General features: G+C 41.0%; 1 protein-coding gene and 1 pseudogene across 2 annotated transcripts; both read left to right on the forward strand.

Annotated features, from left to right (window-relative positions):
* The first annotated feature begins 6,700 nt into the window (after positions 1-6,700).
* On the forward strand, positions 6,701-26,944 carry CYP2U1 (cytochrome P450 family 2 subfamily U member 1). Of its 2 annotated transcripts, XM_087962948.1 has the most exons (6): positions 6,864-7,407; positions 12,113-12,748; positions 18,027-18,173; positions 21,013-21,174; positions 22,232-22,399; positions 24,144-26,944. In XM_087962948.1, exons 1-6 carry the CDS (start codon positions 6,939-6,941, stop codon positions 24,320-24,322), a joined length of 1,761 nt encoding a protein of 586 aa, XP_087819074.1. In that variant the 5' UTR covers positions 6,864-6,938; the 3' UTR covers positions 24,323-26,944. The 2 variants fall into 2 exon arrangements, with proteins under 2 accessions (XP_026524452.1, XP_087819074.1); XM_026668667.2 differs by lacking the exon at positions 18,027-18,173 and having other exon boundaries at positions 6,701-7,407.
* LOC148130675 (uncharacterized) lies at positions 13,759-18,022 on the forward strand (annotated as a pseudogene).
* Positions 26,945-27,874: the final 930 nt, after the last annotated feature.

The raw sequence follows: 27,874 nt of genomic DNA on the forward strand, positions 1-27,874 counted from the left end.
GTACAATATTTTTAAAAACTGCTTTTAGAGAATCTAATATGCAATTATACTGGGAATATTATCAATATTGGTCAATGCGACTTAAAAATGGATATTATGCAGAATTTTCTGCCTAATTCTACAAGTTATTGAAGGAAACAACATGAAGATAGTTGTAAGTAATTTTTATGTATTTATAATAAAGTGCTGCACAGAATAGGGCAAAATAACAATTGATATAATGTATTACAATCAATTATCATGGAGATCAAAGCAAAAAAGAGTGCATGGTCTATAAATCATCTTAATGTCCTATGGATTCAAAGTAACAGGACACAGTTTATTTCTATGGGTTGCTTTTAAAACAGAAAGGACCAATGGCTATTGGTCGTGTCCATTTATTTAGCTGACTATAAGAATGCACTGAATACCAGTTGCTATAGAACATATTTGGCAAGATTGTGTTATATTTAGCATGCCCATACTGTGGACCATAGGAACCTAATGCTGGCCTCAAGGGGCTGTCTTAGACTTCCAGTGCTATCATACAATTTTGTGCAATGGGCTAGGCATTTTTCCTAACCTGCTCACCAGCAAAATGGCAAGAAATCTTGTCTGATCTCCAAAGCTGCCAACATACCAGCCAGCTTTATTATTAAATTAGTAGTTTATTTTGGAAAGTTGTCAGTATCCTTTTGTTGTGGGGATAGCACACACACTAACACTTGTGGATGTCATGTGACCAATACATACCCCATCCCAATACATGCTTCGTCCATTATCAGGTCCATGTGTGTATGGCTTGCTTAATTATGTTTCTCTGTATCTTTTCTCCAAGATAGTCTTCTACTCACAACTACTCCCTAAAAGAAGATTCTGCAGCTATGTGTATCAAATTCAGTCAAAATGCATAACCTGTCCCCATACTGGATTCGTTAGGACAATGTGGGTAGATCACAGTAATACACATAAGTGTGGTATCAGAGTAGGTGGCACCTGGGCCCTTCTGGGACCCTGAAATAAATTCTCTGACAAAAGTGCAAATCTTACTCCAGTTCATAATTTATTTAACATAATAAGAAAAGATTTTTAGAAAAAATCCATAATAAAAACAGCATGCCTTTGCAAAGGTTACAGAAGGATTGTGACTTCAAGTAATTTCCCCTAAGTAAACATTTTTCCTACTTTATTCAATTGTAGGGTGTCTGTTTTTCAGACTCATTTGGCTTTTAATATCTCGATTTTGTCATTTACAGAAGGCTTTACATTCACTTAACAATATAAGAGCAAATGAAATCTATTTTAGTCAGCTGAAATAGATTGTAATGCCAAGTGTAAAAACAAAATGCCTCTGGAGAGATACATGTCATGTACTATATTTTAAAATAAATAAATATTCTTCATTTCCTCATAGATTAAGTAACCTTTGACCTGATGGATCTACCACCACCCCATCCCTAAAGTGAACTTTGCAAATGGCACTGTTTTATTTCATTTCATTTTAGAAATGTATGCTTATGCCAATGATCGTTCCCTTGGGTAGCCAAAATCCATGTACCTTCTACAGTGAGCAAACAAGCACTGGGATAAATATGTCTGATTTTATTTTTTAAGGAGTTTAATAGAAATAAACTGAAAGCCAGTACATTTCAAAGCAAAGTACAACATCAGGTTTAAAAAAAAACCCTGTTAACCATGCTTCCAGATACAGACAGTGAATCATTAACAATTTACATTAGTTGTCTGCACAACATATTAGGCTAGGTGGGGTGGGGAGCTGTAACCTGTACACTCAGGGATGTATATTCTCGATCAGTATATCTTCTGTGGCACCCAAAACTCCTTCTAAATGGATAGCAGGAATTTCAGCTAGCTGAAGGGTTTGGCTTTGCTTCAATAGGGACTTATTTGGTGCTTTAAGCCTTGCAAAAGCTTGGGCAATAAAATAATTGTTCAAACTCGGAACCAGTTCAGGTTCCATTCACGTACTCCTAGAATGCAGCCCTTCACATATTTTGCAAAACTTTCTATAGCCTTCAGATTGTATGCTTCTGCCATTGGGCTAAAACACAAGCACCCAATTTTTGATTCATTGTCTGATAAGAGACTGTAATATGTGGGAGACACAAGAGCTTCAGCCTAGACAACAGTTTAGAACAGTTTAGAATAGAATAGAATACCAGCACAGTGTCCCAAACACCACATCACAATCACACTACAGAGTATTTAAAAATTAAAATAATTAAATAATAATTAAAAACCTAGTCTATAACCTATCTAAAACATATAGTAGGTTAGATAGTTTTAAAATGCCACTATATACATAGGGCTAAATCACATATGCATTGTTTGATTCAAGACAATTATTGCCTTGGAAAAGAAACTGTTTCCCAGTCTATTAGTCCTCATTTTAAGACACCTATAACGCCTCCCTGATGGTAACAGTTCAAAATATGAATGTCCAGAATGAGAATGGTCTGTGGCGATTTTTAGTGCTCTAGAAAGGAGTCTGGTCTTCTCAATCTCTTCCAAAGAAAGAGAGCAACCGATGATTTTTTTGTGCTGTGTTTATAACTCTCTGGAGCATCTTCTTATCCACTACAGAGCATCCAGCATACCACACCATTACACAGTATGCCAAAATGCTCTCGATGGTAGAACGGTAAAAAGTAATCAGCAACTTCTCATCCAGACCACTCTTTTTCAGCAGCCTCAGAAAGTGCAGGCGCTGTTGGGCCTTCTTTGCAGTGGCCATCGTGTGGACTGACCAAGTAAGGTTGTCAGAAATATGAGTTCCTAGAAATTTAAAACTATGAACACTTTCCACACAATCTCCATTGATATATAGTGGGAGAGGCTCTGCTTTGCAACGTCTGAAGTCTATAATCAATTCTTTGGTCTTTTTGATGTTCAGGGCGAGGTTATGACTCTTGCACCACAAGACCAGTCTGAGAACCTCTGACCTATAGGCCATCTTGTCTTCTCCTGATATGAGTTCCACCAACATGGTGTCGTCTGCAAATTTTATTATAGTTAGTGGGACAAGAGGGAGTGCAGTCGTAGGTATAGAGTGAATACAAAATGGGGCTCAGCACACAACCCTGTGGAGAGCCAGTGCTGAGAGCAAGAGTGGAGGAAAAATAGCTGCCAATTCTAACAGTTTGGAGTCTCTTAGTAAGAAAGTCCCTTATCCAACAGCAGATGTGAGAGGAGAGGCCCATTTCTAGCAACTTCTTAATCAGTATATCCGGAATGATGGTATTAAAAGCTGAGCTGTAATCAACGAAAAGCATCCTTACATAGCTCCCACTATGCTCCAGATGGTCCAGTGCAACGTGGAGAGCCATGGCAATAGCATCCTCTGTGGATGTTATTCCAATAGACAAACTGGTATGGGTCAAGGGTCAATGGGAGGCAATCCTGTATATATTTTAAGACCAGTCTTTCAAAACACTTCATAATTATGGGTGTGAGAGCTGCTGGTCTATAGTCATTTAAGTATCAGGAGAGGGCTTTTTGGGAACTGGAATAATAATGGAAGTTTTGAGACAAGATGGAACAATGGCTTGTGTAAGAGAAAGATTAAAAATATTTGTAAACACACCTGTGAGCTGGTCAGCACATGCTTTGAGTATTTTCCCAGGTACCCCGTCAGGGCCAGCGGCCTTCTTTACATTCACTGCTCTAAGCACCTGCTTCACATCATACTCTTGTACTGTGAACAGTTGAGTACCGGTGGTTTGTAGAGGCAGTGTGTTCGAAGACCTATTCAGTTTGAATCGGGCAAAGAAGCAGTTTAATTCATCTGCCAGTGATGCATCCTTATTGATCGATATGGGGTTGCTGCCCCTGTAATTAGTGATGTGTTTAATTCCCTGCCAAGCCCGTTGTGGATCATTATTTGTGCAGTAGTCCTCAATCTTCCTTTTATAGTCCTTTTTTGTCTCCTTGATGCCCTGCCTCAGTTCCGCTCTTGCCTTGTTATACCAAACCCTGTCCTCAGACCTGAATGCCATATCACGGGTCTTGAGAAGTAATTGCATGTCCTTGTTCATCCAGGGAATCTGGTTTGGAAAAATCCATATGTGCTTATTCACAGTAACCGTATCCACACAGGCCAAGATGTAAAACAGTACAGTTTTTGTATATTCCTCCAAATCCTCTTGTTCAAATAAATTCCAATTAGTATTTGAGAAACAATCCTGCAGCTGATCAAGTGCTCCCTCCGGCCAGATCTTGATGAGTTTGATTTCAGGCTTAGTTTTCCTTCTGAGTGGGGGGTGTATGCTGGTATAAGGAACAGTGATAAATGATCTGAAAGTCCCAGATGTGGAAGAGACACTGCTTTATATGCATGCTTTACATTAGAATACACATGATGTTTCCCCTAGTGGCACGTCACATACTGAATAAATTCAGGAAATACAATCTTTAAGCATGCCTTATTAAAATCACCAGTTATTATATGAGCCCCATCAGGATAAGCCTTAAGTTGTTTATTTATTGTAATATGCAAATATGCAAGTGCAGTACTAATATTTGCATCAGGAGGTATGTAAACAGCTGTAAAAATCACCACTGTCAGTTCTCTAGGTAGATAGAAGGGTCTGCACATGACTGTCATCACCTCTAAATCAGGAGAGCAGTATCTGTTTATAGCACGGCTGTTGGTGCACCAGTTATCATGAACTTATAAACAAAGTCCACCTCCTTTAGTCTTACCAGAGTCCTTATTATGGTCTTGTTGGTGGATAGTACGACATGCCAGTTGTAGTGAAGCATCGGGAATAGCTGAGTGAAGCCTGTAATAACTATCACACAGCAATCCTTTATCATGTGATTGCTTGCTGCCATCAGATTAATCTCATCCATTTTATTGAGGAGTGACCGAGCATTTGAGAGAAAGATACTTGGCAATGATGGTTTGTGTGGCTGTCTTTTTAAGCGAGTTAAAACTCCTGCTCTGCAGCCCCTCCTCCTCCTTCTCTCTCTACGGCTGCCTGCACTGTTTAAATGATCCCATTACAATTCATGGAGGTCCTGGTGGTCTTGCTATCTCCTCGGGAATACTGTGAGTCCTCTGAAAATCCAACACAATAATTGCTCTAGCAGACTGTAGTCCACAGCATATTAGTTCTTGTCTGCTGTAAACCTCCTCCATGCATCAAGACTCAGACACATATATCACCAAACACACACACCAAACCAGAGAGTGAAAAGCCGCAGCAACCGAGTGTGCCGCCATTTTTTTTTAATAAACCATATTTGAGTCTGAAGGAGAAGGGATGGCAGAAGCCATCAGAAGAGTCCCAGGATTTGGGGAGAATAAAAGTGAGGGGTGGGAGAAGTACTTTGAGACATGCATGATTCTGTTACGGAAACCTTACAATATAGGGCTAGTATTCTTGATTGTTGTTCTTGTCTTGATTACCTCACAAGTCCTAACACACACATTTAGCTTGGGCTGTTGGGCAAAACCAATTTGCTAATGGTTCAGTCTGTGGTTGATTCCTAAAAAGAATGTTAATTAGCAATCATTGTAGTTAATAATGAATAAATGCATTGCACACATTTCCTTTGCAAAACCTTTGCTTGGCTTCCATAAAATTATTCTGTCTGCATATGGATAACAATCATCACTGCACTTAATGGTGATGCAGTAGACATATCCTTCTAAAAATCTACTATTTAACGTTTTACTAGCCTAGGATAACTAAAAGGCAGCCAGAGAATTTAAGAAAGAGGTTTATTATTCCTTTATTGGCCACACAAAAACCTTTAACTGGATAGGTAAAGCCAAAATGTGGAAGGTATTAGCTGGGCCTGAACATTTCAGATTCTTCTGTAATATTTATAGTGAACAAGGATCTAATTAGGATGTGGCTATACTCACATTTTTACCCGAGTTTGTGTACTCAGATTTTATATAACTCCATTTCCGTGTTTGTCTACTACATTGAGCCAAAAACGGGCTGTTTTGCATAACGTGTTGTGGTAACTGCATTGTTTAGTGTTGGGCAAACACAGCCTTTGAAACTAGCTATAAGTTATATAAATGACCACGTAAATATTAGGATGGCAAATTCAGTTTCGATGAAAAGAGCTGTATCCAAGTTGTACTGCATTTATATTTATGCTAACAAAAAGGGCAACACCGATTTGGAATTTCCCCTTTTTCCCCCACCAGACCACTTTAAAAAGCGCTTTTAAAGAAAGGTGCGTTTTCCAGGTTTCTATTTTGCTCCATCTCACTTCAATGCTTTTTCCCCCATCTACCCCCCCGCCCCCATTTCGCAGACCCGCTTGATCTCCGCAGGCCGCTACGTCCCCACCAGCGCGCCAAAGGCTGCTGCCGCTGCATTGCACCTCTTTTTAATCTATTTGCAACTATGTTTGAAAGTCATTCATCAATGTACCATTATGATATTATTGATTTATGCGCCGATGTGTAGGTGAGGGGGCCCATATTAGTCTTCTTTTTTTTAAAAAAAATTATTATACATTTTTCGTTATTCACCACATTTCCCATTTTGCAACGGCAGTATATACCGGATATATCAAGTCCTTTTGAAACACACATCATAGTATACACCCTGGTTGTAACTATAATTAGTCTTCTTCCACAGGACTTAATAATCCTATCGGCGGCCCTGATTGCACGGCCTTTTAAGAACCGCCGTTCAGCGGTCCCCGCGCAGCGCGCCAGCCGAGAACGAGTTCCAGCTCCGGCGGCTCAAAGCAGAAAATATGCTCCCCTCAGACGTCACCGGCTCGGGGGAGTTTCCTTCCTTCCCCTGCAAGCAACCAATCGAAGGAGGAGCTACTGCCAGCGGTCAGGAAAGCAAAGGCACGCCCGCCACAGCCCGGATGATGGAGTAGCGGACGCCCCCTATAACAGGTTGCCCGTTGGTGCCGCGCTGGACCTGCTGCTGCTGGGTTCGGCCTTTGCCTCAGGCGGGATGGCCAAGGCGGTCGCCGGCTCGGGGGAGCCGCTGCCTTCTGCTTCTCTAGCCCCAGAGACTGTTAGAGCGGCGATGCTCGGAGCCGCCGGGCTGCTGCTGGCGTTGTGGTGGCTCTTGGGCCGCCGGAGTCTGCAGCAGCGCCTTCCGCCTGGCCCCAAGGCTTGGCCCCTGGTGGGCAACTTCGCCTTCGCCCTGCTGCCCAAAAGATTGCAGGTCTTGCCCCACAAGAAGGAAGGGAACGACGGCGAGCGAGCCGGCGAGGAGTGGGGAGGGCCGTCGCCGATGCATGTGCTGCTGACTGAGCTGGCGAAAATGTACGGCAGCATTTTCCGAATGGCATTGGGCAACCGCCATGTCATCGTACTGAGCGACTTCGAGGCGGTCCGGGATGCGCTGGTCACTCAGGCCGAAGTCTTCAGCGACCGGCCCAGTATGCCCATCGTGGCCATCGTTACCCAGAAGAAGGGTAACTAACGGGACGAGGGGGTGGGCGGGCAGCGGGTTCGACGGGGTGGAGGGATTTGGTCAGGGACCCTTCCGGCAAAGGAGAGATTTCCTTCTCCTAAAGCAGGGGTCTCCAACCTTGGCAACTGTACACCTGGGGAGCTTCAACTCTCAGAATTCCCCAGCCAGCAAAACTGGCTGGGGAATTCTGGGAGTTGAAGTACCCCAGGCTTAAAATTGCTAAGGTTGGAGAGCCCTGCCCATCCCTTAGTTTGGCATGTGTAATGAGTGAAAGAGAAACCTTTACTTTCTTCCCTAAGGCTGTTTTTGTTTTGATCTATGGGTATCTGTTTTGGTTTACACACACCCAACAAGTCATGGTTTCAAAATAAAGTAGCACAGTGATAGAAGATAGTCTAATGAAAAGAAGGACTAGTGGGGACATGATAGCAGTGTTCCAGTATCTCAGGGGCTGCCCCAAAGAAGAGGGAGTCAAGCTATTCTCCAAAGCACCTGAGGGCAGGACAAGAAGCAATGGGTGGAAACGAATCAAGGAGAGAAGCAACCTAGAACTAAGGAGGAATTTCCTGACAGTTAGTACCATTAATCAATGGCCTCTAGTTGTTGTAAAGTTGTAAATGCTGCAACACTGGAAGTTTTTAAGAAGAGATTGGATAACCATTTGTCTGAAGCGGTATAGGGTTTCCTGCCTAGGCAGGGGGTTGGACTAGAAGACCTCCAAGGTCCCTTCCAACTCTGTTATTCTATTCGAGAATATTTGTAACCTGGTTTAAACTGTGGAATCCTTGGTGCTCTCTCAACCAGGTTGTTTTCTGGCAGAGGTTTCATTTCCCAAACTAAGTAACATCATCTGTGCTAGTAAGGAAATCAGATTTGCTCTCATTTTATATGCTTGTGGCTTACCCTATTAGTGGGAGTGATCTTGTTGATTAATCTTGGTGTTAATCTCTGCTTATCTGGGTATGGAGGAGGTGAGGAGGAGGTGAGGTAAGGAGAAGTTTTTAGGTATTTTTCCTTTTTGGGGCTTTTTGATCGCCTCTTTTGAATGGTAGTAGGTGTTGTTTATTTCTATGTGCCCATTGAGGGGGGATTTGTCTGAGTGCCAGGCTTCTAAGAATTCTTTAGTGTTTTTGGACTTGGTTTGGTCTAGGTCTAGGATGTTTTTGAGTTGAAACCATGGTTAAATCTGTCCATGGGTTGTGAAATTAAGGAAATGCCCTCACTACTTCTGACTGCTAGATGATGTTCATGAAGGAAGACAACCATATTTTCAACTGGAAAACATTCTAGACCAAGCCAAGTCACAAAGGACTAGAACATTCCTGGATACCATAAACTTAGACAAATCGGTCATCAATAGGGCACATAGAGACAATGTCCACACACCTATTTAAAAGAGACCGCCAAAACCAAAAAGGCCTAAATACCACCTTTACTAGCAATCAACACCTGGATGATTAAGGCCAAGATTAACACTAGTTGGTAGTTTCTGATCAAGAAACTACCCACTCTAATCAAGAAACTACCCACTCAGATTAGCAAACTAACAGTTGTTGCTATGATGAGGCAGTCGAGGTGTTTGATCATGATCAACTGATTCATGATGAACTTTATTGGAATATAGTCTTGCATTTATACACATTTTTAGTTATCCTCTAACATTGGTTAACTTTGGTTTCTGCTTGACTTTTGTTATTGTTCAGCATAGTAACTAACACAATTAATGATCTCTAGTCAAAGGCCAACATATGTTTACTTCCTCTCTCTCTAATCCTCCTTTAGATGAGTAACTTTGTTTGCCTGAGTTGTATTTGCTTGGAAACATTCTTTTCTCTGAGGTTTGCCATCAGATAGGAACATTCCTGCAATTACAACTCTACAAACAGTAAACAGCCCAATTAGGAAATACCCAACAATTTTTTCCAACTAACAAATTACATTAAAGGATGTATGGATTTGTGACCTATAGTTCACTTAATCAGCTGCATAAAAGGGTTAGACTAATGCAGGATTCAAATTAGGGTAGTGGAAAAGGAGGAGACAGGATGGTTCTGCAGATGATGTATATAAGTGAGGCAGATTACAAGTAGTGCAAGTACCTTATCAATTAACAAATGAAATCTGTTAAAAGACTTTGTTGAAGATTTCTGAAATTTCTGAAATCTTTTGATATGAGTTCAGAAATCTATAACAAACCCACCTGTCTATTGCCCATGACACCAGCTGTACTATCATTAGTACAAGTACACATGCAAGATTAGAACTGTATTCACGTGTTCTTCCGTTAATGTGATACATGCCATTATCAGCCAGAAGTGCCCCTTTATTCTTAAGGATATATGAAGCAAGCTTCGTGCAAAATAATTAATGGACACGAAAAAGAACAACATATTTTTAAAGCATTTCAACTTTCCAAAGATATTTTATGGCAGATTTCAAAATGACTGTTTTGGAAAAATGAAATTTTAAACACATCATTAAGTAAGAGGTTGGCAAATTTACAGAACTGGCTAGATGAGCAAACATTCTGACACACTCTTAAGGCAGCTTGCTCTGTTTCTAAAGCCTAATGAAATTTCAATGGCTTCAAAGATGCTTTTGCAGAAAATGAAAGATTGGGTTCAAGATTTATGCTCTATTCATTGCATAAAGTAGGGATGCTCATTTTTTTCCATATCAGATGATGCACTTGGTTGTGAAGTGGTGCGTACTCCTAAAAATAAACATGTGTCTCCCAGATGTAAGCTGCATTTTATTTAATGTAACTAAAATTAAATATGTTTATCTTTCAGTCTTGTATTTAAACATTTTTTATCTTCTGTCATATTTAAAAGATAAAATTTGGCAATAATTTTTGGAGATCTTTTCTGGAGTTACATGCAGATCTGGCACCTTAGGCCAGGGGTTGCCAACCTTTTGGACCTCATGGACCACCAAACTCATAATTTTAAATCCCATGGATCAGAGATCCTGGGAAAAAATCCCCAAAAAAGTCTGTAAGAAAATTCCCCACCACATTTTTCTACCAATCTATCATTCTTTATTTGGGATTGCAGGATACCGTCTCCAGCTCTGTTCTCGGGGAGGGGGGGGGGGAGACTTTTGGCTTCATGCAGAGAAAGCAGCAGAAGTCTTTCTTTCTCTCCCACAAACTGCCAAAAATGAATCTTCGTGAGACTTGTCGTGCCGGCGCAGTCTCTTGGAGCAGGATGCCTGCAGGATCCCAAAGACTCATTTCTGGTGGAGTTTGGGGGAGAGAAAGAAAGACTTTTGCTGCTTTCCTTGCGTGCAACCAAAAGCATAAGAAGAAAGAAGCAGAAAGAAGCAGCCCAGTAGCCAGGCCAGGCACGTGGGGTAAGTAGGGCAACTTTCCACCCTTCCCCCCCACTATCGTGTGTTGTTCACAATGCAAGCCTAGTGTTCCTGCGGTTATGTGGGTGGCACAGCCTTGTGTTCCCATGCATCCTGGATTAATTGCTTTGGGGGAGTGCTTTGGGGGTGACATTTCTCTGCGGACCACCAAAATTTTCTCACGGACCACCAGTGGTCCCTGGCCCACTGGTTGGCAACCACTGCCTTAGGCTATGTAACTCAGATGTCATACAATTTATGTCCAAAATTATTGTCTCTTCAAGGCTGTCAGGGCTGCCTCTGTTCAGTTCATAGGAAAGAGAAATCCTTGGCTCCATAGATTTAGAGAAAAGTACTTTTACTAGGAACAAACTGAAATCAAATAGTTTCAAGAAAGCTATGAGGGAAAACACACAAACACATCAACTTCAAACACAATACACAGCCCAACCCCCTTGTAGCTAGGCAACTACATACCAGAGCCAACGAATTCAGCCGTGTAGATTAGGGGTCACCAACCTTTTGGACCTCAGGGACCACCAAACTCATAATTTTAAATCCCGTGGACCAGAGATCCTGGGAAAATCCAAAAAAAGTCTGCAGGAAAATTCCCCACCTCATTTTTCTATCAATCAATCATTCTTTATTTGGGATTGCAGGATATCGTCCCCAGCTCTGTTCTCAGGGGGAGAGAGAGAGAGAGAGAGAGAGATACTTTTGGCTTCATGCAAGGAAAGCAGCAGAAGCAGCAGAAGTCTTTCTTTCTCTCCCCGAAACTTCACCAGAAATGAGTCTTTGCCAGCGCAGCCTCTTGGAACAGGATGCCTTGCAGGGTCCCAAAGACTCATTTCTGGTGGAGTTTGGGGGGAGAGAAAGAAAGACTTTTGCTGCTTTCCTTGTGTGCAGCCAAAAGCAGAAAAAGAAAGAAGTGGAAAGAAGCAGCCCAGTGGCCAGGCGAGGCGCGTGGAGCGAGTGGGGCAAATTCCCCCTTCCACTCTTTTCCCCCTCCCCTCACTATCTTGTGTTGTTCACAATACAAGCGACACAATCCTTTTGTTCCCTCGGACTTGGATTAATTGCTTTGGGGGTGCTTTGGGGTGATATTTCTCTGCGGACCACCAAAATTTTCTCGCGGACCACCAGTGGTCCCCGGCCCACTGGTTGGTGACCATTGGTGTAGATAACAGCAGTTGCAAAGCTGCAATGTAATTTTCCCCCATTCCCTCTCCCCTTTCTATGTTAGCAAGCAACAGGCTGGCTGACAAAGGCTTTGGAATGAAAGAAACTGCAAACAAGGTTTCCAAGGATTCAAAGAAGCCCCATTTCAAATCTTAAATGTTCTTTTCTCCATACAGGTGTAGTGTTTGCGCCTTATAATCCAGTGTGGAAAAAACAAAGGAAGTTTTCCCACTCAACTCTCCGTCAGTTTGGATTAGGAAAGCACAGTCTGGAGCCTAAAATCATTGAAGAATTCAAGTATGTGAAAGATGAGATCCTGAAACATGGAGAGGAGCAATTCAATCCTTTCCCTATTATTGGCAACGCAGTGTCCAATGTGATCTGCTCAATGGCCTTTGGTAGGCGCTTTGATTATGATGATGCAGAGTTCAAGAACATGCTAAATCTTATGTCACGTGCAATGGAGTTCAGCGTGAATAGTCAGGTACTGTTGGTCAACATTTGCCCATGGCTCTATTATCTTCCTTTTGGACCTTTCAGAGAATTCAGGCAGATTGTGCTAAATATCAGAGCTTTCTTGAAAAACATCATTAGACAGCACAGGGAAAGCTTGGATGTCCAGTATCCCCGAGACTTCATTGATATGTATCTCCTGCATTCAGATGAGGAAAAGAAGATCAATGGGGAAAGTAGCTTTAATGAAGACTACCTGTTCTTCATTATTGGAGACCTTTTTATTGCAGGCACGGACACTACCTCCAACACACTACTCTGGAGCCTTCTTTACATGTCCCTTCATCCACAAGAGCAAAGTACGTGGCATTTTATCTACATTTCCTACTAAACCTACTTTGAAGTCAGTAATTCAAAGCTTTTCTACTTGGGTGAGTGGGCGGGCTGGGCTTTCTAAGAAGTGTGGGTGGGGTTGGGCCAGACTTTCCAAGATGTTTACGAAAAAGAACCATGACAGGGAAAGGGAGCAGCATTTTTTGTTTGCTTTATTCTCTTTCTGGGGTTGTACTTCTTTAAAAAAAAAAGAAGGGAAAGTCTATGCAAGGAGCAGGAGAACTTATCTGAGCCTCTTGGCAAAACCTTCTGCAGAACTTGGAATAGACAAGATATCTCTGTCAATGCATTGGGAATGAAAGTCCTGCGTATGTGGTAGAATTAGGGGTTATGTTCCACAATGTAAAGAGACATATCTACTGTATTTAAAACATTCTATAAAAGAGTAGATGAAACTATCTTTTCTCAGGATTGAGAAACGAAACAAAGCAATCTTCCAAGACAGCTGTATTGGAACTGATGTTTTAAAAGTTTTTTTCATAATTAACATATTATACATAATAATTATATGCCAACTTAGGTTTTTCTCTCCTTGAGCAGTGTAAGTCCCTTAATCCCAACTACCCCAGAGGGTCTGAAAATAGTGGCCCAACTGCTTCCCTAATACCAAACCTCAGTTATATATATTCTCATTCACCTCAAGAAAGTTGCTCAGCCTGGTGCTGAAGGTAGTAAAATATTTAAGGAAGATAAAAAGTGTCTTTGTTGTTCAAGCAATCAAATGTTGTTCAGCTAGCCAGGCAGAGTTACTGCTTCAAGAGAGGATTGGATTAAAAGTATATTCTAGGTCATTTTGTAAGTAGGATTTGTCAAACAAATGGGATATGCTGGTAGATTAACTTTGGAGTCATTTTTTAAAAAGAATAAATAAAGCTGAAACAATAACAAACAGGCAGAAAGAGAGACTGCAAATTCTCCCAAGGGGACCTCATGATTCTGAGGCTGTGGGATGGTAGGGTGCTGATGAGTTGAAGCCATGAGGTAATAAGGTTTAGGATACGAAATGCTATCTTGAAGATGATTCTGATTCCACCACCCTGAAGGAGCCTATCTATATCCAACTGTTCTCAATAGCCAATGCCCAGTATGCAACCTATTTTGGGGGTTGGGGAGGTAGTACATTGGGGATTTAGTTGTAAGGTGCTTTAAAAGAAATGGATTGGGACCAAGATGGCATTGCTTTCGGGTTGATGACCTTGTCAGAGCCTCGATTAGAGTAATGTGCTCTACTAATCTTATCAGATCTCACTCAGCAGCCTCTGATTCTATGGGACATAGAATTGCATAGGTATTATGATTTGCAGGCACTATTTTGCTCCACTTCTGTTCCTTATTCAGAAGATCCCTCGACACCGGAAGTGGTAAAACAGGAAGTAAAGAAGAAGATTCAGAGGCTAGTTTCAGTTAGTGGTCATGGGGGAAGGAAAAGCATGGTAGCTATTTGGTTGTGCTGTAGGATTTGGTCTTCTCCCTGCTGCTTTTTACCATCTACTTGAAAGTACTAGGAAATGTCATCTGCCAGTTTGAAGTGAAATATCCTTAGTTTGCAGATGGCATTAATTATATGTCACTATTGCACTGTAGAAATCTCATCCCAATATCTGAAGGCTGCTGGAGTCTGGATGAACAAAACATGCTAAAACTGAATCCAAGCAAGAAATTGCTGTTTGTTCATCACAATATTTTGTCTGTTCAAGTGGTGTCTCTTGACATAGAAGTACTACTCTTGAGGTAGCAGGATTACAACTTGGAGATGTTTTTTGAGTCATGCCTACTATTGCATGCTTGGGTGGAAAGTGTGGCTGTTGCGAATCTTCACTGGAGCTGATTCTTGGGTTGGTGTTTGTTGCTATGAGCATATAATACTTGTATTGTTGCTCTTGAACTGACTTTCAGTAGGTTTCCAGGTGCTGGTCTAATCTGTATTGTCTTTAATGGCAACTCCAACTAGAGTTGGCCCATCCAATGTATTTTTCTGGGAAAAACTGCTAGTGCTGTCCCATTGAAATGAGAGGGTTGGGAGCTAGAAAAGGCAAAGGGTGTTCTTCACTAATGCCCCAATATTCTTGAACAGCCTATCTTGAAAACAAGATTGGCCCCCTCAGTGGTTGTTTTTCAAAAGTTGGTTAAACAAAACTCTTCAAAAGCCATTTAGAGGAATAATAGGATGTCACCATGTTGCTTTGATTGCTACTCTATGTTGCTTTTAATATTTTAGAGTGGATGTTTCAATTTTTTGTAAAGGAGGACTAAGTCTTGAGAAATTTAGTGAATAATTTAATGAATAAAAATAAATATTTTTTTTGCTAAAAGCACAACATACATAGTGACAGCAAATTGCTGACTGAACAGCTTTCATGTTTCATGTATTATTTATTCTCTGCCACCCTATCGAAAGTTTTCACAAGTTCTGATTTTGCAGTTGGCAGCAATTTGAAAAGTCTTCAGTAAATGAATATAGGATATTCTAGAACAGAAATAGACAACTTGCTTCTCTATCTTTGCAGAGCCCTCTGACCCTTCTTGCTGAAAATTGGTGGCCTATTGTCCCCATCTTGGAGCATGAAATGTAGAAAAGTTATAATGCAAACCCCAAGATAGATTTAACATTGTTTTAAAACCAAAACATTGCCCCTATATTCTTTTCTGCACTATGACTGGAAATTAGCTCACTTCCACAGTCCCATTTTAAGAGTTCATCCATCCAGATAATGAAAAATACCAAATCTTGGACAAAAATATCCATAACAAAACAGTCTTTTAACCTTTTTTTGTAAAAAACATTCCATTCATTTAATTTGTTGGCTTATTTTTTTTCCAACACATTTTAGGATTCCAGTCAGATTTCTGGTTCAGGGAGAAGAGGGCAGTGTTTGACATTTAGTTGGCATTAAAGCTGTGCAAATAGTTTTTTTTTCCTAATTTATTTTGAAATACTCCACTGTATGAAAATAAGAACTCTGCTGTTCTTCTCCATGCTGCAGCGAGAGCCCAGGATGGGGTAGACTCCTTCTTACGACGTCATTAAGCTGGGTCTGTACTTGTATATATAAAAAGCCAGCCGCCGGGAGAATCCCCAGCTTTGACTCAGCTTCTTTAAGTCACAAGCTGTGTCTCTGAAAGTGTTAGCTTTATTCAGTGATTTTCTACAGAAGCTACCCTTGCTTCAATCAGCTCCCAGGGATCTGGGCAGCTGCAACTTCACGAGAGTGGGGCCCCGTTCTCCTGCAACGTTGGGATAAACATTTTTCCAAGTGCTGCTAGGCAAGCAGGGAAGCGTCTGAGACCTTCCCCATAGCCACAGTTTATCCGATCATAAAACTGATCGGCAAACTGATAACAGAGCCAGCCAGCTGATCACATGGGAGGCATCTCTTCCTTCTCTGGCTGATCTGATCGCTCGGAGCTTGCAATAGCCTAAGGAGCGAAATTCACTTCTTGGAGCCATCAACGAGCAGCGGCCATCTTTGAGTGCAGTCTCTTCAGACACAAGGTGAGTGGCCATTTTAAGTTGCCTGGCGGCCATTTTCAGGGCTCCAAAGACCCAATTCCACCCTCTGCCATCCTTAAGCACTTTTGAGAGCCATTCTCTCAACGCTTGAGCCTTGCTTATTTAAAATGGATCAGGACAGTGCTCATGCAAAGTCCCCCCCCCCCAGTGGAACAGGCCCTCCAACCCACTAAAAGGAAAAGACACAGACAACGTACTGCTCAGAGGGAAGTGGCTGCAAAAATCAGAGCTAAGGCTCTAGCCCCTAAGAAGACAACTCAGGTTGAGTTGAAGGCAGAGAAGCGCAGACATGCAGCTCTAGAGAGACAAATTAACAAGACTATTCAACAAATGAGAGGGAAACTGCAACAGGTTTCCCAGCCAGCCGAACATCAGGGTTTCCAGAGAAGCCCCCCCAGGGAAGGGTAAGTTGTTCATGGAGCCTTTGGACCCCCCTCCCCCGGTCTGGTCCCCTGAGGCATTTGAGCAACAACCTCTGGATTTCAGCAGGTCTGGGCCATATTTCCAACAAACTTCTGGGCCCTATGCCCCCTCTCTTCCCTCCAGAGTTCAGGCCTCCCAGATCAGATCGGAAGCCACCTTCACGCCCACTGCAGCTGGCCTTCGGCCCTCCATGACCTTTGATAACAGGTCCAGGAAGATCCAATATGTTGTTTCCTTAGCCATTAGGCAGGGATTGGCTGAAGGCTTTCAACAGATTCTTCAGCCTCTGGAAAGGATTCAGGCCCTTCTCCCTTTTCAGTCTATGGCTTCCTTACCTCCGCAATGAGATTTCCACAGACCCCAAGACCTCAGGGTCCATTCTTCACAGGCAGAATGGGAGGAGTATGAAGGGGAAGAGGGCGCCTCCCTATCTGAACACAGTTGCTCCTCTCATTCAGAGCGCGAAGAAGGCGAAATCTGTGATTGCAATCTTTCAGAGGAAGAAGACTCTCGTCCAGACCAGCCCTCCTCTGCATTAGTCTTTAAACCAGCCCTCTTTATACCCCTACTTAGCAAGGCCCTGGTCACTGCCAAGCTGTCACCTGAGGAAGCAGCACCTGAACCACAAGGGGAACCCTCCGAGCAAGGAGCCTCGCTCTTCTCCAAGTGAGTAGTACATACAGAGGTTTTGCCTTCTCCCATTTTGTTTCTCGACATGGTCAAGGAGCAGTGCGCTTCCCCTTCAGCAGGTCCTCGTCCATCATCTTTGGACAAACGGTTTTACAATGTTAGCACATCCTTAGCCAACGCCCTTGCAGTGCCCTCAGTAGACGCTCCGGTTGTGGCATCATTCTCCTCTTCTGGCACTCCCACCGAGCCAGAGGATGTCCTTAAACCAGAGGACAAGTGTTCTGAACAGACCCTCAAGCGCAACCACCAAGCAGCTGCGTGGGCTGTTCGGGCTTCAACTGCTGCATCGTTTTTCACGAGGGCATCTCTACGATGGCTGCACCAATTGCAGGATCGATTGCCTGCCTCTGATCTCAGGTCTCATCAGGACCTTAACAAAATTATAGCAGTGGCAGAATTCACTGCAGATGCCACCCTCAATTCCGCCAAATTTGCATCAAGGGCCATGGCATCTTCGGTGGTGGCAAGAAGGCTTCTGTAGCTCTGAAATTGGCAGGTGGAGTCACACTGCAAATGGAAGCTGGCCTCTGCCCCCTGTGCAGGAGACAAGCTTTTCGGCGAGGCTCTAGAGCCGTATCTCATCGAGACCAGAGATAAACGTAAAATTATTTCCTCCTCAGGGAAAAAAGCTGACTATTGCCCAGCTCCTTATCGGCCACCTGCCTTTCGGGCGGAATCTACCTCCTGCTTTCCTCGGCCACAGAGGGCGTATTCTCAGCGCCAAGACCAACGTCAAGAACCACCTGGCAGACAACAATCTTCTGCTGGTAAACGGCCCTTTTGGGGGGGAGGGGGTCGCCCATCTCCCTGCACCAAGGGGCCCTGATCCATCCGGAGCCCCAGTGGCTGAAGCTGACCGTGTGGCGCTTGAGCGGCAGCAGCTAAGGGAGGCTAATCTCCCAGAGGGGGTTATCCTCACCATCCAGGCTTCTTGCAAACCTTCTACGAGGCGCCTCTATGATGCCACCTGGAGGGTTTTCTCCCAATGGTGCCTCAAGGAGGGTCTCTCTCCTTCCTCAGCCCAATTGGCAGAGGTTCTTAGATTCCTTCAGGATGGCTTGGAGAAAGGTTTAGCCCCCAATACCTTACGTCGCCAGGTAGCAGCTCTCTCCTCAGTTCTTTCATGGGATTCGCTTCCTTCCTTGTCCCATCACCCCTCAGTCAGGAGATTTTTGAAAGGGGCTTCCAACCTACACCCTCCTGTGGTGCACAGGTATCCTTCATGGGACCTTCACTTGGTTCTTAAAGCCCCCCTTTGAACCCCTTAGAACAGTGTCTCTCCAATTCCTAACTCTAAAGGTAGTTTTCCTCGTTTCTACCACTTCGGCCAGAAGGGTGTCAGAACTGGCCGCCCTTTCTATCAGGCAGGATCTTTGCATCTTTCACAATGATAGGGTTGTTCTCTGTCTGGACCCCTCCTTTATCCCAAAGGTTAACACTTGGTTCCACCGGTCCCAAGTCATTGTGTTACCTGACTTCTGTCCTCTTCCACACCATGACTTAGAGCGCAAGTGGCATACTCTAGATGTCAGAAGGGCTCTTAGAATTTACATCAAGCGCACCTCCCCTTTTAGCAAGACAGAAGCCATGTTTGTCTCCTTTTCATCTTCTCACTTGGGGAGCAAGGCTTCTTCCCCCACTATTAGCAGGTGGGTCAGGACGTGCATCGCACAAGCCTACAAAGCAGTGGCTCTTCTGGTACCCCGTGGTCTAACGGCACACTCTACCAGAAGTGCAGCCACTTCAGCTGCTTGGGCCACCCAGGCATCCTTGGAAGAGATTTGCAGAGTGGCTATGTGGACATCCCTGTCTCCCTTCATCAGACACTACCGCCTGGATTCCTTTGCCTCAGCGACGGCGGCCTTCAGCAGACGGGTTCTTCAGCGAGTGTTTCCACCGTTGGAGTGATTGGCCAGACAAGGACCCACCCGTGGACATGCAAGCTTTGGTATGTTCCATCCTGGCCTCTCGCAGCATGGAGGTAAATTTACCTGTGAATGCCCTTTTTATCTATGCTGCGAGAGAGCCCAGCCCCTCCCTTGGTTCGTCCAGAGATGGTAAGGCATGTTAATGTATTGGATTGTTTGCTTTCAGAGACACTTCTTAAGTCTGTCAAGTATCTTCGCCAAAGCTGGGGATTCTCCCGGGGGCTGGCTTTTTATATATACAAGTACAGACCCAGCTTAGTGACGTCATAAGAAGGAGTCTACCCCATCCTGGGTTCTCTCGCAGCATAGATAGAAAGGGTGTTCACAGGTAAATTTACCAATGCCCAATTCAGGCCTTAGGCCCATGTATTCCAGCATATTGTGTCTCCCAATGTTCAGCTGGATTTATTCAGAAATCTTACAATCCTGTAAAGGTTATCCCTCATTCTCTGTTATTTTCCAGAAACCAGTATTTAAGACATACAGTCTGAAAATGGAATTTGTAGCCAGTAATCAACTGATTCTCTGTGAATCTGGCCAGTACCCTTTGAAAACCATCCATCTTGGCAGTGACTTGTGGACTGTATGAAATAGAGTTCCTTATATTAATCATGAATCTCTGTGCAATTAGTTTCAATGACTACCCTCAGTCCTCATTGTGAAGAAAGGACAAAAGCCTTATTTCTCCATCTGTGCCATTCATGATTTTCTATACCTTTGTCACATCTGCTGCTATCCTAATTTTTCCAAGTTAAGCAGGCCAGTTGCTATAGTTTTTCTTACAGGACAACTGCTGTAGCCTGTTATACTTTTTCAGGCTTTAGGCTTAAAATCTTTCTTAAGGTGTGCTAAATAGAAAGGTACATGACACTCCCAACCGTGATCTCACCATAGATTTATATAAGGGCATTTTGGGATTGCCAATTCTTTTTTTCCCAATTTCTTTCCAAGCATACATTCATTTTTTTTAACAGCATCTCCATGCTAGGTTGATATCTCACTGAACTTTCTAATATATCATAGTTCCAAGTTTCTTTCTTGTTTGATCACTATTAGCTTAATTCCATTAATGTATAGGTGAAACATGGGGATTTTTATGCCAACATACATAATTTTATGCATTTATATTAAACTACATTTGAAGACATTTTGCCCACTAGGAGAGGGACTTTCAGGGCAATCCACAGTCCTTTTTTGGTATGTCCACCCTGGACGTTTTGATAATATCAGCAGGTATAATGCCTTCACTACTCAAATCTTAATTTCAAATTGTTTACTTAAAAAAAGGCAAGTTCCCAATAATGATTCCTTGGGACAGTACTTTACATATCTGAACCAAGGAGAGAATTGCCTTTTTATTCCTACTTTCTATTTCCTATGTATGCAGACAGAATGAAATTCCAGCTTCAGTGAACCAAATTCACAAAGACATTATTTTTCAAAATACTAAAGCACATCTAAAACTAATCAGTGTACAGATTTTTACGGCACAGCAGACAAATACAAGATTAAAGGAACTCGCATCTAGAAGAGCAGATTGTGTCACTCTTCTGGACCTGTATCATGAAAGTCTCTCTCTCTATATCCAATAACCCTCCGTCTTTTTCATTAGGCTGCAGATGAACCAGTTCTCTACCCACCCAAAACATTCATTTTACTATTTATTTATTTTGCATAGGAAAGGTTCAAGAAGAAATTGAATTGGTAATTGGGTGCAACAGACCTCCTACCCTGGCTGATAAAGTGCACATGCCCTTTACAGAAGCAACTATTATGGAAATTCAAAGGATGACAGTGGTTGTCCCTCTTTCTATTCCTCGGATGGCCTCAGAATCTACCGGTCAGTATTGAAGAGGAGATATGCTGGTCAGCTTGAAAATGCTGTTCTTTCCTGCTGCAAGTTCATTTGGCTGAGAAACAATACTTTCAGTAGAAATTTGAAAAACTGAAATGAGCAACATTTGTGTTGCTACAAATTCCAGGGTAGCATAGTAGTTAATTTGTTGAACTAGGACAAGGGGTACCCAAGTACAAGTCCTTCTTCTAATGTAGACGTTTACTGGTAATTCTTGGCCAACCACTCTTTAGTTCAACCATCTCAAGAGTGTTGTTGTTATGGGTTAAAGCAGGGGTCTCAAACACAATTTACCTGGGGTCCGCTGGAGGCAGAGTCTGGGTGAGGCTGGGCCGCATAATATTATACTTTATATTATACTTTATATTTATATTATACACTAATATTATACTTTCATATCACAGTGGGGGCCACAGGATATCGTCCTGCGGGCCGCAATTGGCCCGCGGGCCGCCAGAATGAGACCTCTGGGTTAAAGCTAAAGGAGGGAATATTGTGCTCAATACCTTAAGATTCTGAATGAAAAGTAGGATACTAATCTAACAATTACAATAACTTGCTTTTACTTTCATTTTTACAGGTGGCATTCTTTATTTAATTGTTAATACTTTCTTGTTTTGTCACCTTAGGAATTGTAATTTAGTAGCAACCAGGGAATTTTTACAGGGAGGGGAAGCAAATGGATTGCCTGCTGTAGCTGAAAGCATATTTCAAGTGGCTGTAATATTTACAAAAAGCATGACATTTATGTTTATAATGTTGTGGTTTGATTAGTCTCCCTTATGTTTACATTTCCCTCTTCCACAAACACACACACACGCACGCACGCACACTTGCATTCCTGTAATAACAAATAAAATAATAGGCAAAATAACATCCAAATCAGTATTTTAATGCCTGTTGATTTCAGGAACTAAGAGCTAGAGGAAAGGAATTCTATAGAGGAGAATTGCTTCAGTTTTGATGTTTCTAGTTATGAATTGGTACTTTATTGATCTTTGGAGATCTGTATGTTTTAACCTGAGCTTTATTCTCCTTTCAGAGCTTCAGGGATACCTTATTCCAAAGGGCAGTGTAATCGTTCCTAACCTGTGGTCCGTGCACAGAGATCCCAAAAAATGGGAAAACCCAAATGATTTTTGCCCGGCAAGATTTCTGGATGAGAATGGCCAGCTCCTCAAAAAAGAAACATTTATTCCTTTTGGAATTGGTAATTTAATCGTTTAGAGTAAAGATTATGTCAACATTAATGTGATAGATCTTTAAATCACCTACTTATTTGTAGTAGACACTGCAGAGGACCCTTTTGGGGTCAGAAGCAATCATTTTGTCAGCCATGAAAAGGTCCACATGTGAAGGTTCAATTTAACTGATGTATTGCTCACACCTATTATATGTACTTGGGTATGAATGCTAGAACCCCAATTTCTTGAACCCAGATGCCAGTCATAGCCCACAATTGCTGATACTGCACAGAACTTGAAAACAAAAAATTACATTACAGCAACAATGACTGATAAGAAATTTGAAAAACTTTTAAAAATATCATAAAGTGGTATCAAAAATACTGGATGAAGCAGAAATGCTCTTAGGACAATAGGGGAAACAGTGACTTTGGCCAAGAATGTACATCTTTATTAGGGCTGTGAGAAAGCAATGAAATTCATTTAATGTAAAGGCAATATAAAATAAAAGAAGTTGAAGTGATGCAATTTTATCATCATTCTTCATGAATGTATTGAGTTATAATTTATCAGCAAACTTAAAAGGTCAACTTCCAAGGTTTTCGAAGGCCACAACTTGTGTATCACCGAATTAGGTGGTGTAGGAATGTAGGAAAAATATAGATCAGGCCTCAACCTTGTCTCCCAGATTTGACATTATATAAGATTGTGTAACAGGAGACCAGTTTTTTCCAAGTCTTTTAACTGCAAATATTTACTATCATTCCTTAGATCATCCTTTTATTATTTTTCAATAAACAAAACCTATTTAGAACATTTTAACTATGACCTTGGAGGCTCATTCCATAAGGCTGTAGCCCCATAACTTCTTATAGGCAAGTGATGGTTTTCCACAGCCGTAATACTATATCATACATTAGGTAAACAGGCTATGAATAACAACAAACAGTGCAGAAAATATTTATACAATAAGAATCAGTTCTTTTGTGATGCTGCCTTTTGTCAAAACCATTTTAGAAACAGAATGGGTAGAAAAAAAACTACCTAGAATTTCATTTTAATAAATTGTAGGAGAGAATTAGAGAGCTATTATGGTGTAGTGGTTAAGGGATTAGGCTAGAAATCAGAGACTGTCAGTTCTAGTCCTGCCTTAGGCACAAAACCAGCAGGGTGACCTTGGGCCAGTCACTTTCTCTCAGTCCTGAGAAGGAGGCAATGGCAAATCCCTTCTGCAAAATCTTACCAAAATAACTGCAGGGATTTGTCCAGGCAGTTTCCAAGAATCAGACATTATTGAACAGAAAAAAAGAATGCTAATAGAAATGCATCAATAGTGTTCAAAATTCTTCATTGGATTTGTTCTGAGAAATTAGGGGGACAATTGCTCTGGTGTCTTCAAGGGAAGAAGACATTCTCCAACAATTTCTATGGAGCTGAGCTTCTTAGTAACAAGAATGCCCCTAATTGTAGGAAGAGTTCCTTCTCAATGTTTTCCTTTGGGATTGAATGAGGGAGAGGTCCAATGACTCATATCTAAATATCTGAAGAGAGGAAATCCTTTTTCTCATATGTGCATACACATACAGTAAATACAGACAAAAGGCTGCAATATTCCACCCATCATTTGATCATTTCTTTGAAGCAAATGCCCTTTCATCAAATTGAATAAAATTGAAATAAAAAGAAAACTGTTTTCTGCACTAATTAATTGTGAAAACTCATTTTTGTCTTCCTGTAACCCCTTTTCTTGTTTTTGTTTTGTTTTTAAAGGCAAACGTGTGTGCATGGGAGAACAGCTTGCCAAGATGGAGCTTTTCTTGATGTTTGTGAGCCTTTTGCAAAGTTTCACCTTTATATACCCTGAGGACTTAAAGAAACCACCAATGGAAGGAAGATTTGGCCTGACATTAGCTCCCTTCCCATTTAAACTTATTGCCTTAAAGAGATGAGGAAACTTCCAAAAAAATGCTGCATGATGTTCATGTTACTATATGAAATTCAAGGCTATAAATGAAACGTTCTTCACCAAAACCTACTCATTAGCCCAAAGCAGGCTAGGAAATTTCAGCCCATGGGGTATCCAAAACTTATCAAGCACTTTCTCCTTTGCTTGGGCTGTCCCCCACTTGATATGCTGAAACTCTTCAATTATAAAAAATTGAAGTATGTAAACCCCAAGAGCTGCTGAGTAACAAGAGAAAATTGGGGCAGCCACACATAAGGGAACCGTTGGTTGTTAATTGCTTTTTTAAGTAGATAAAAAGCAAATGATTGGAAATCTAATTTGCACACGACAATAGACAAAAGCCCCCCCAAAAAAAATTTCAGAAAGCACTTATGTATTTGGGACTTTTAAAAAGACATAGTTAAGATGCATAACAGGTTATCTTGAAAACTTGAGTGGCATTGCAAACTGTCTTAAAAACCAGAGACTGTTCAGGAGGAAGAGGGGTGTCTTCTATTGGATAAGTCTGACTTGTCTTCACTTTCAGCAGTAAATAAAAAAAAATAGCTGTCCTGCACATGCAAATGTTAGTTCAATCCTCAGATTCAATCCCCTTTTACATGCTTCAGGGAGGATGCTTTTTTTTTTAAGTGTAAAGCCTCAAACATACATAGATATGTTCAATTAAATGAATGTTCCACCCTTGTTTTAATAATGAAGGCAAAATTTACTTTTAAAAGGTGATGGAGATGGAGTGAGATCTCCAGGGGTGATGCAGAATGATGTTATTGATTCTAAGGGACCATCACTGCCCAACTACTGTTCCTTTGGGCTAATCAAGAAAAGCAAAACATTGAGTAGACTTGCACAATTCAATTTTTAATATCGTGAGATTTATTTGTTGTTTGCTAAAAGCAAATTTTTGTTGGCACAATTTAGGTAATTTCTCAACTGTTCACATTCTGAGTTTCTGGCAGATTTCAGAAACTGCTGAGCTCAGCCTGATTTAACCAGCAAGCCACCCGTAACATCTATGTTGAAAATGCGTAATAAATAATGTAAATGCCATAGGAAGCGACATTAGCATGGTCAAACTGTACTGCTCCAGAAGAGCATAGGAAATATAATGATAATATCTAAAAATATGATTTTATTGGACAGAAGATGTACTTAGCATAGGAAATATAATGATAATATTTGAAAATATGATTTTATTGGACAGAAGATGTACTTGTCTCTGGTACCTTAATGTTCTGCCATTTGTATTGGAGAGCAGTCTTGACTAGTTATAATTGTGGTCCTGGCATGAACTATGCATAAAATAATTCAATTGACAAATATTTGAGTTTGATTTTTGGGACTTAAAATTTAATTTAAAAAGGCCTTTAGAAATGAATGATAGGAATGTAACTCTTATTCTAATCTTATTTGCCAAAATAAGATTAGAATTTAAGTCCCATGCTTTTTAAATACTAAAATGTAGAGAGAGGAAGAATAATTGTTAGTTCCTATATTTCTCTCACATAAATGTGAGTTGGGGTTAAATACATGTACATCTTTTTTATTATGCTGAATAGCATCTAAATGTTCATCAAAACATTCTGCGTTTCATGGTCCATAAATGCAGAATGTTTTGATGAACATTTAGATGCTATTCAGCATAATAAAAAGATGTACATGTATTTAACCACAACTCACATTTATGTGAGAGAAAGACTCCCTTAACTTTTTCCCATTCCTGTTTTCATACAGAAGCATAAATGAGGATGCACTTAGACATGCTTGAAAAGAACTTTATTTTGTAACTTTTTAATTAAATCAACCGCTTTTTAAAAAAGAAAATTTTTCCTTGGGTGAGGTAAGAAAGGTAACTATTCCTTTTCATGCATGTTATCCTAATTTTAAAAAATCATACTACCAAAATTTGGGGCTTGTACTTTTTGATGGAAAATCAAAAGTAATTCTAACTGAAAATGGCGGGTTTTCATTCATTTTCAGTTCACAGAGAACCTGAATTAATGGATCAGCAGGTTTGATGAACACACTGAACCATTTTTGCTTACTTGTGGTTTATTGCATGAACAATATTTAACTGGTTCATAAAAGGGCATTGTGATATAGTGTAATATGAATTAGCTTGCAGAATGAATTATCCTTTAAAAAGGAAACTTGGCCATCTTTGACAATCCTTGTCCTTCGATTGCACTGCTAACATTTAGATGATTAGTGCTATGGCAGATAATCTTATCAGGCAAAATACAACTGATCCTTGGTATGGGTATGTGTCCTTTTGTAATGAAGCAGTCTTTTACTGAAGCACTTTATAATTTTGTCAGATTCCAAAGGTCTGTATTTCTGCATTTTAGAAGGCACTAAGGGCCTGTGTAAGAGCTGGGTATATTAGTTGCCTATACCTTGCTAATGTTTATATTGTCTAAATGTTTATTTCAAAATGAATGCCTTGTTTAGAACTTTAGGATGAGAATGTAAAATCCAAGATCTCGAATAATGGATTGCTTTTTTTAAGGTGCCTATGTTTCAACAAAGTGTGAAGCATGTTAATCTAAATAAAGTGTTATATAAATAAAATATTTGACTAAATAAAAGTTTTATTTTTAAAAACAGACTGTTAAGAAGACAATTTTGTTTTTAAGCATGTTCTACTGTGGGTATTAAAAATATAAAAAATTATTTTACTAGCTTTTCTCAATTGCTATTCAAATGCTTAGGAGTATAAAATATCTGGAAAATCTCAGGTTGGTTAGAATTATATTATAGAAACAGTGGAACCGCGGGTCACGAATGCTTCTGACCACGACCAAATTGAGTGCCGACCAAAAAATCCACTAAATGTTCGACTGGTCGTGAAGAAATCCTCGGGTGGTGACCAAACACAGCCGCGGCAATTTTCCCTGCCACAGCAATTTCCCCTTCCACGCCATTTTTTTTGGTCCACGCATGTGCGGTCAGTCTCGCTTCCGGTCATGACCAAATCGGGTTGTGACCAAAGTCCTGGAACGGATTACGGTCGTGACCCAAGGTTGCACTGTATCGCTTTTTATGTACCTAAATGCTTTCTTCCAGTGTTCTTCCTATTTCTGGCTGATTTGACACTATTGTATTATCTTTCTCCAATTATTCTTAGCAACTGTAGTTTTCTGTATAAAAATTCTTAATTCAAATAATTTCTTTAAATTGAACCAGATGTAGGTAAAACTGTTGTAAAATGTGTATATTTTTCCTATATTGTCTAAACTAATTATAATTTCAAACAATGTATGCTATGCCTCAGTGAGTTATTCAAGTGCAGCCAACTACTAGTAAGTTAAGAAATCAGTGGCACAATGCAATGGGTGAGCTAAAATCACCAGCCTTTAGAAAGTGAAGCAGGCAAGAAGTCAAATCTACGCACATATTTATACTTAGTATATGTGTAAGCCTGTGTGCCAAGCAAAATTACTATCATATCAAAAATTCAAATTTTTCAGGCCAGAGAACCTTTTACAGTAGTTAAATAAATAAAAACCGGAGCCTTTGGAAAAGAGACAAAGCTGTA

This window comes from Notechis scutatus, chromosome 4, assembly GCF_049901735.1.
Source record: "Notechis scutatus isolate UNSWTSFEM ecotype Mainland chromosome 4, rNotScu1.2, whole genome shotgun sequence".
NCBI classification, from domain to species: Eukaryota; Metazoa; Chordata; class Lepidosauria; order Squamata; family Elapidae; genus Notechis; species Notechis scutatus.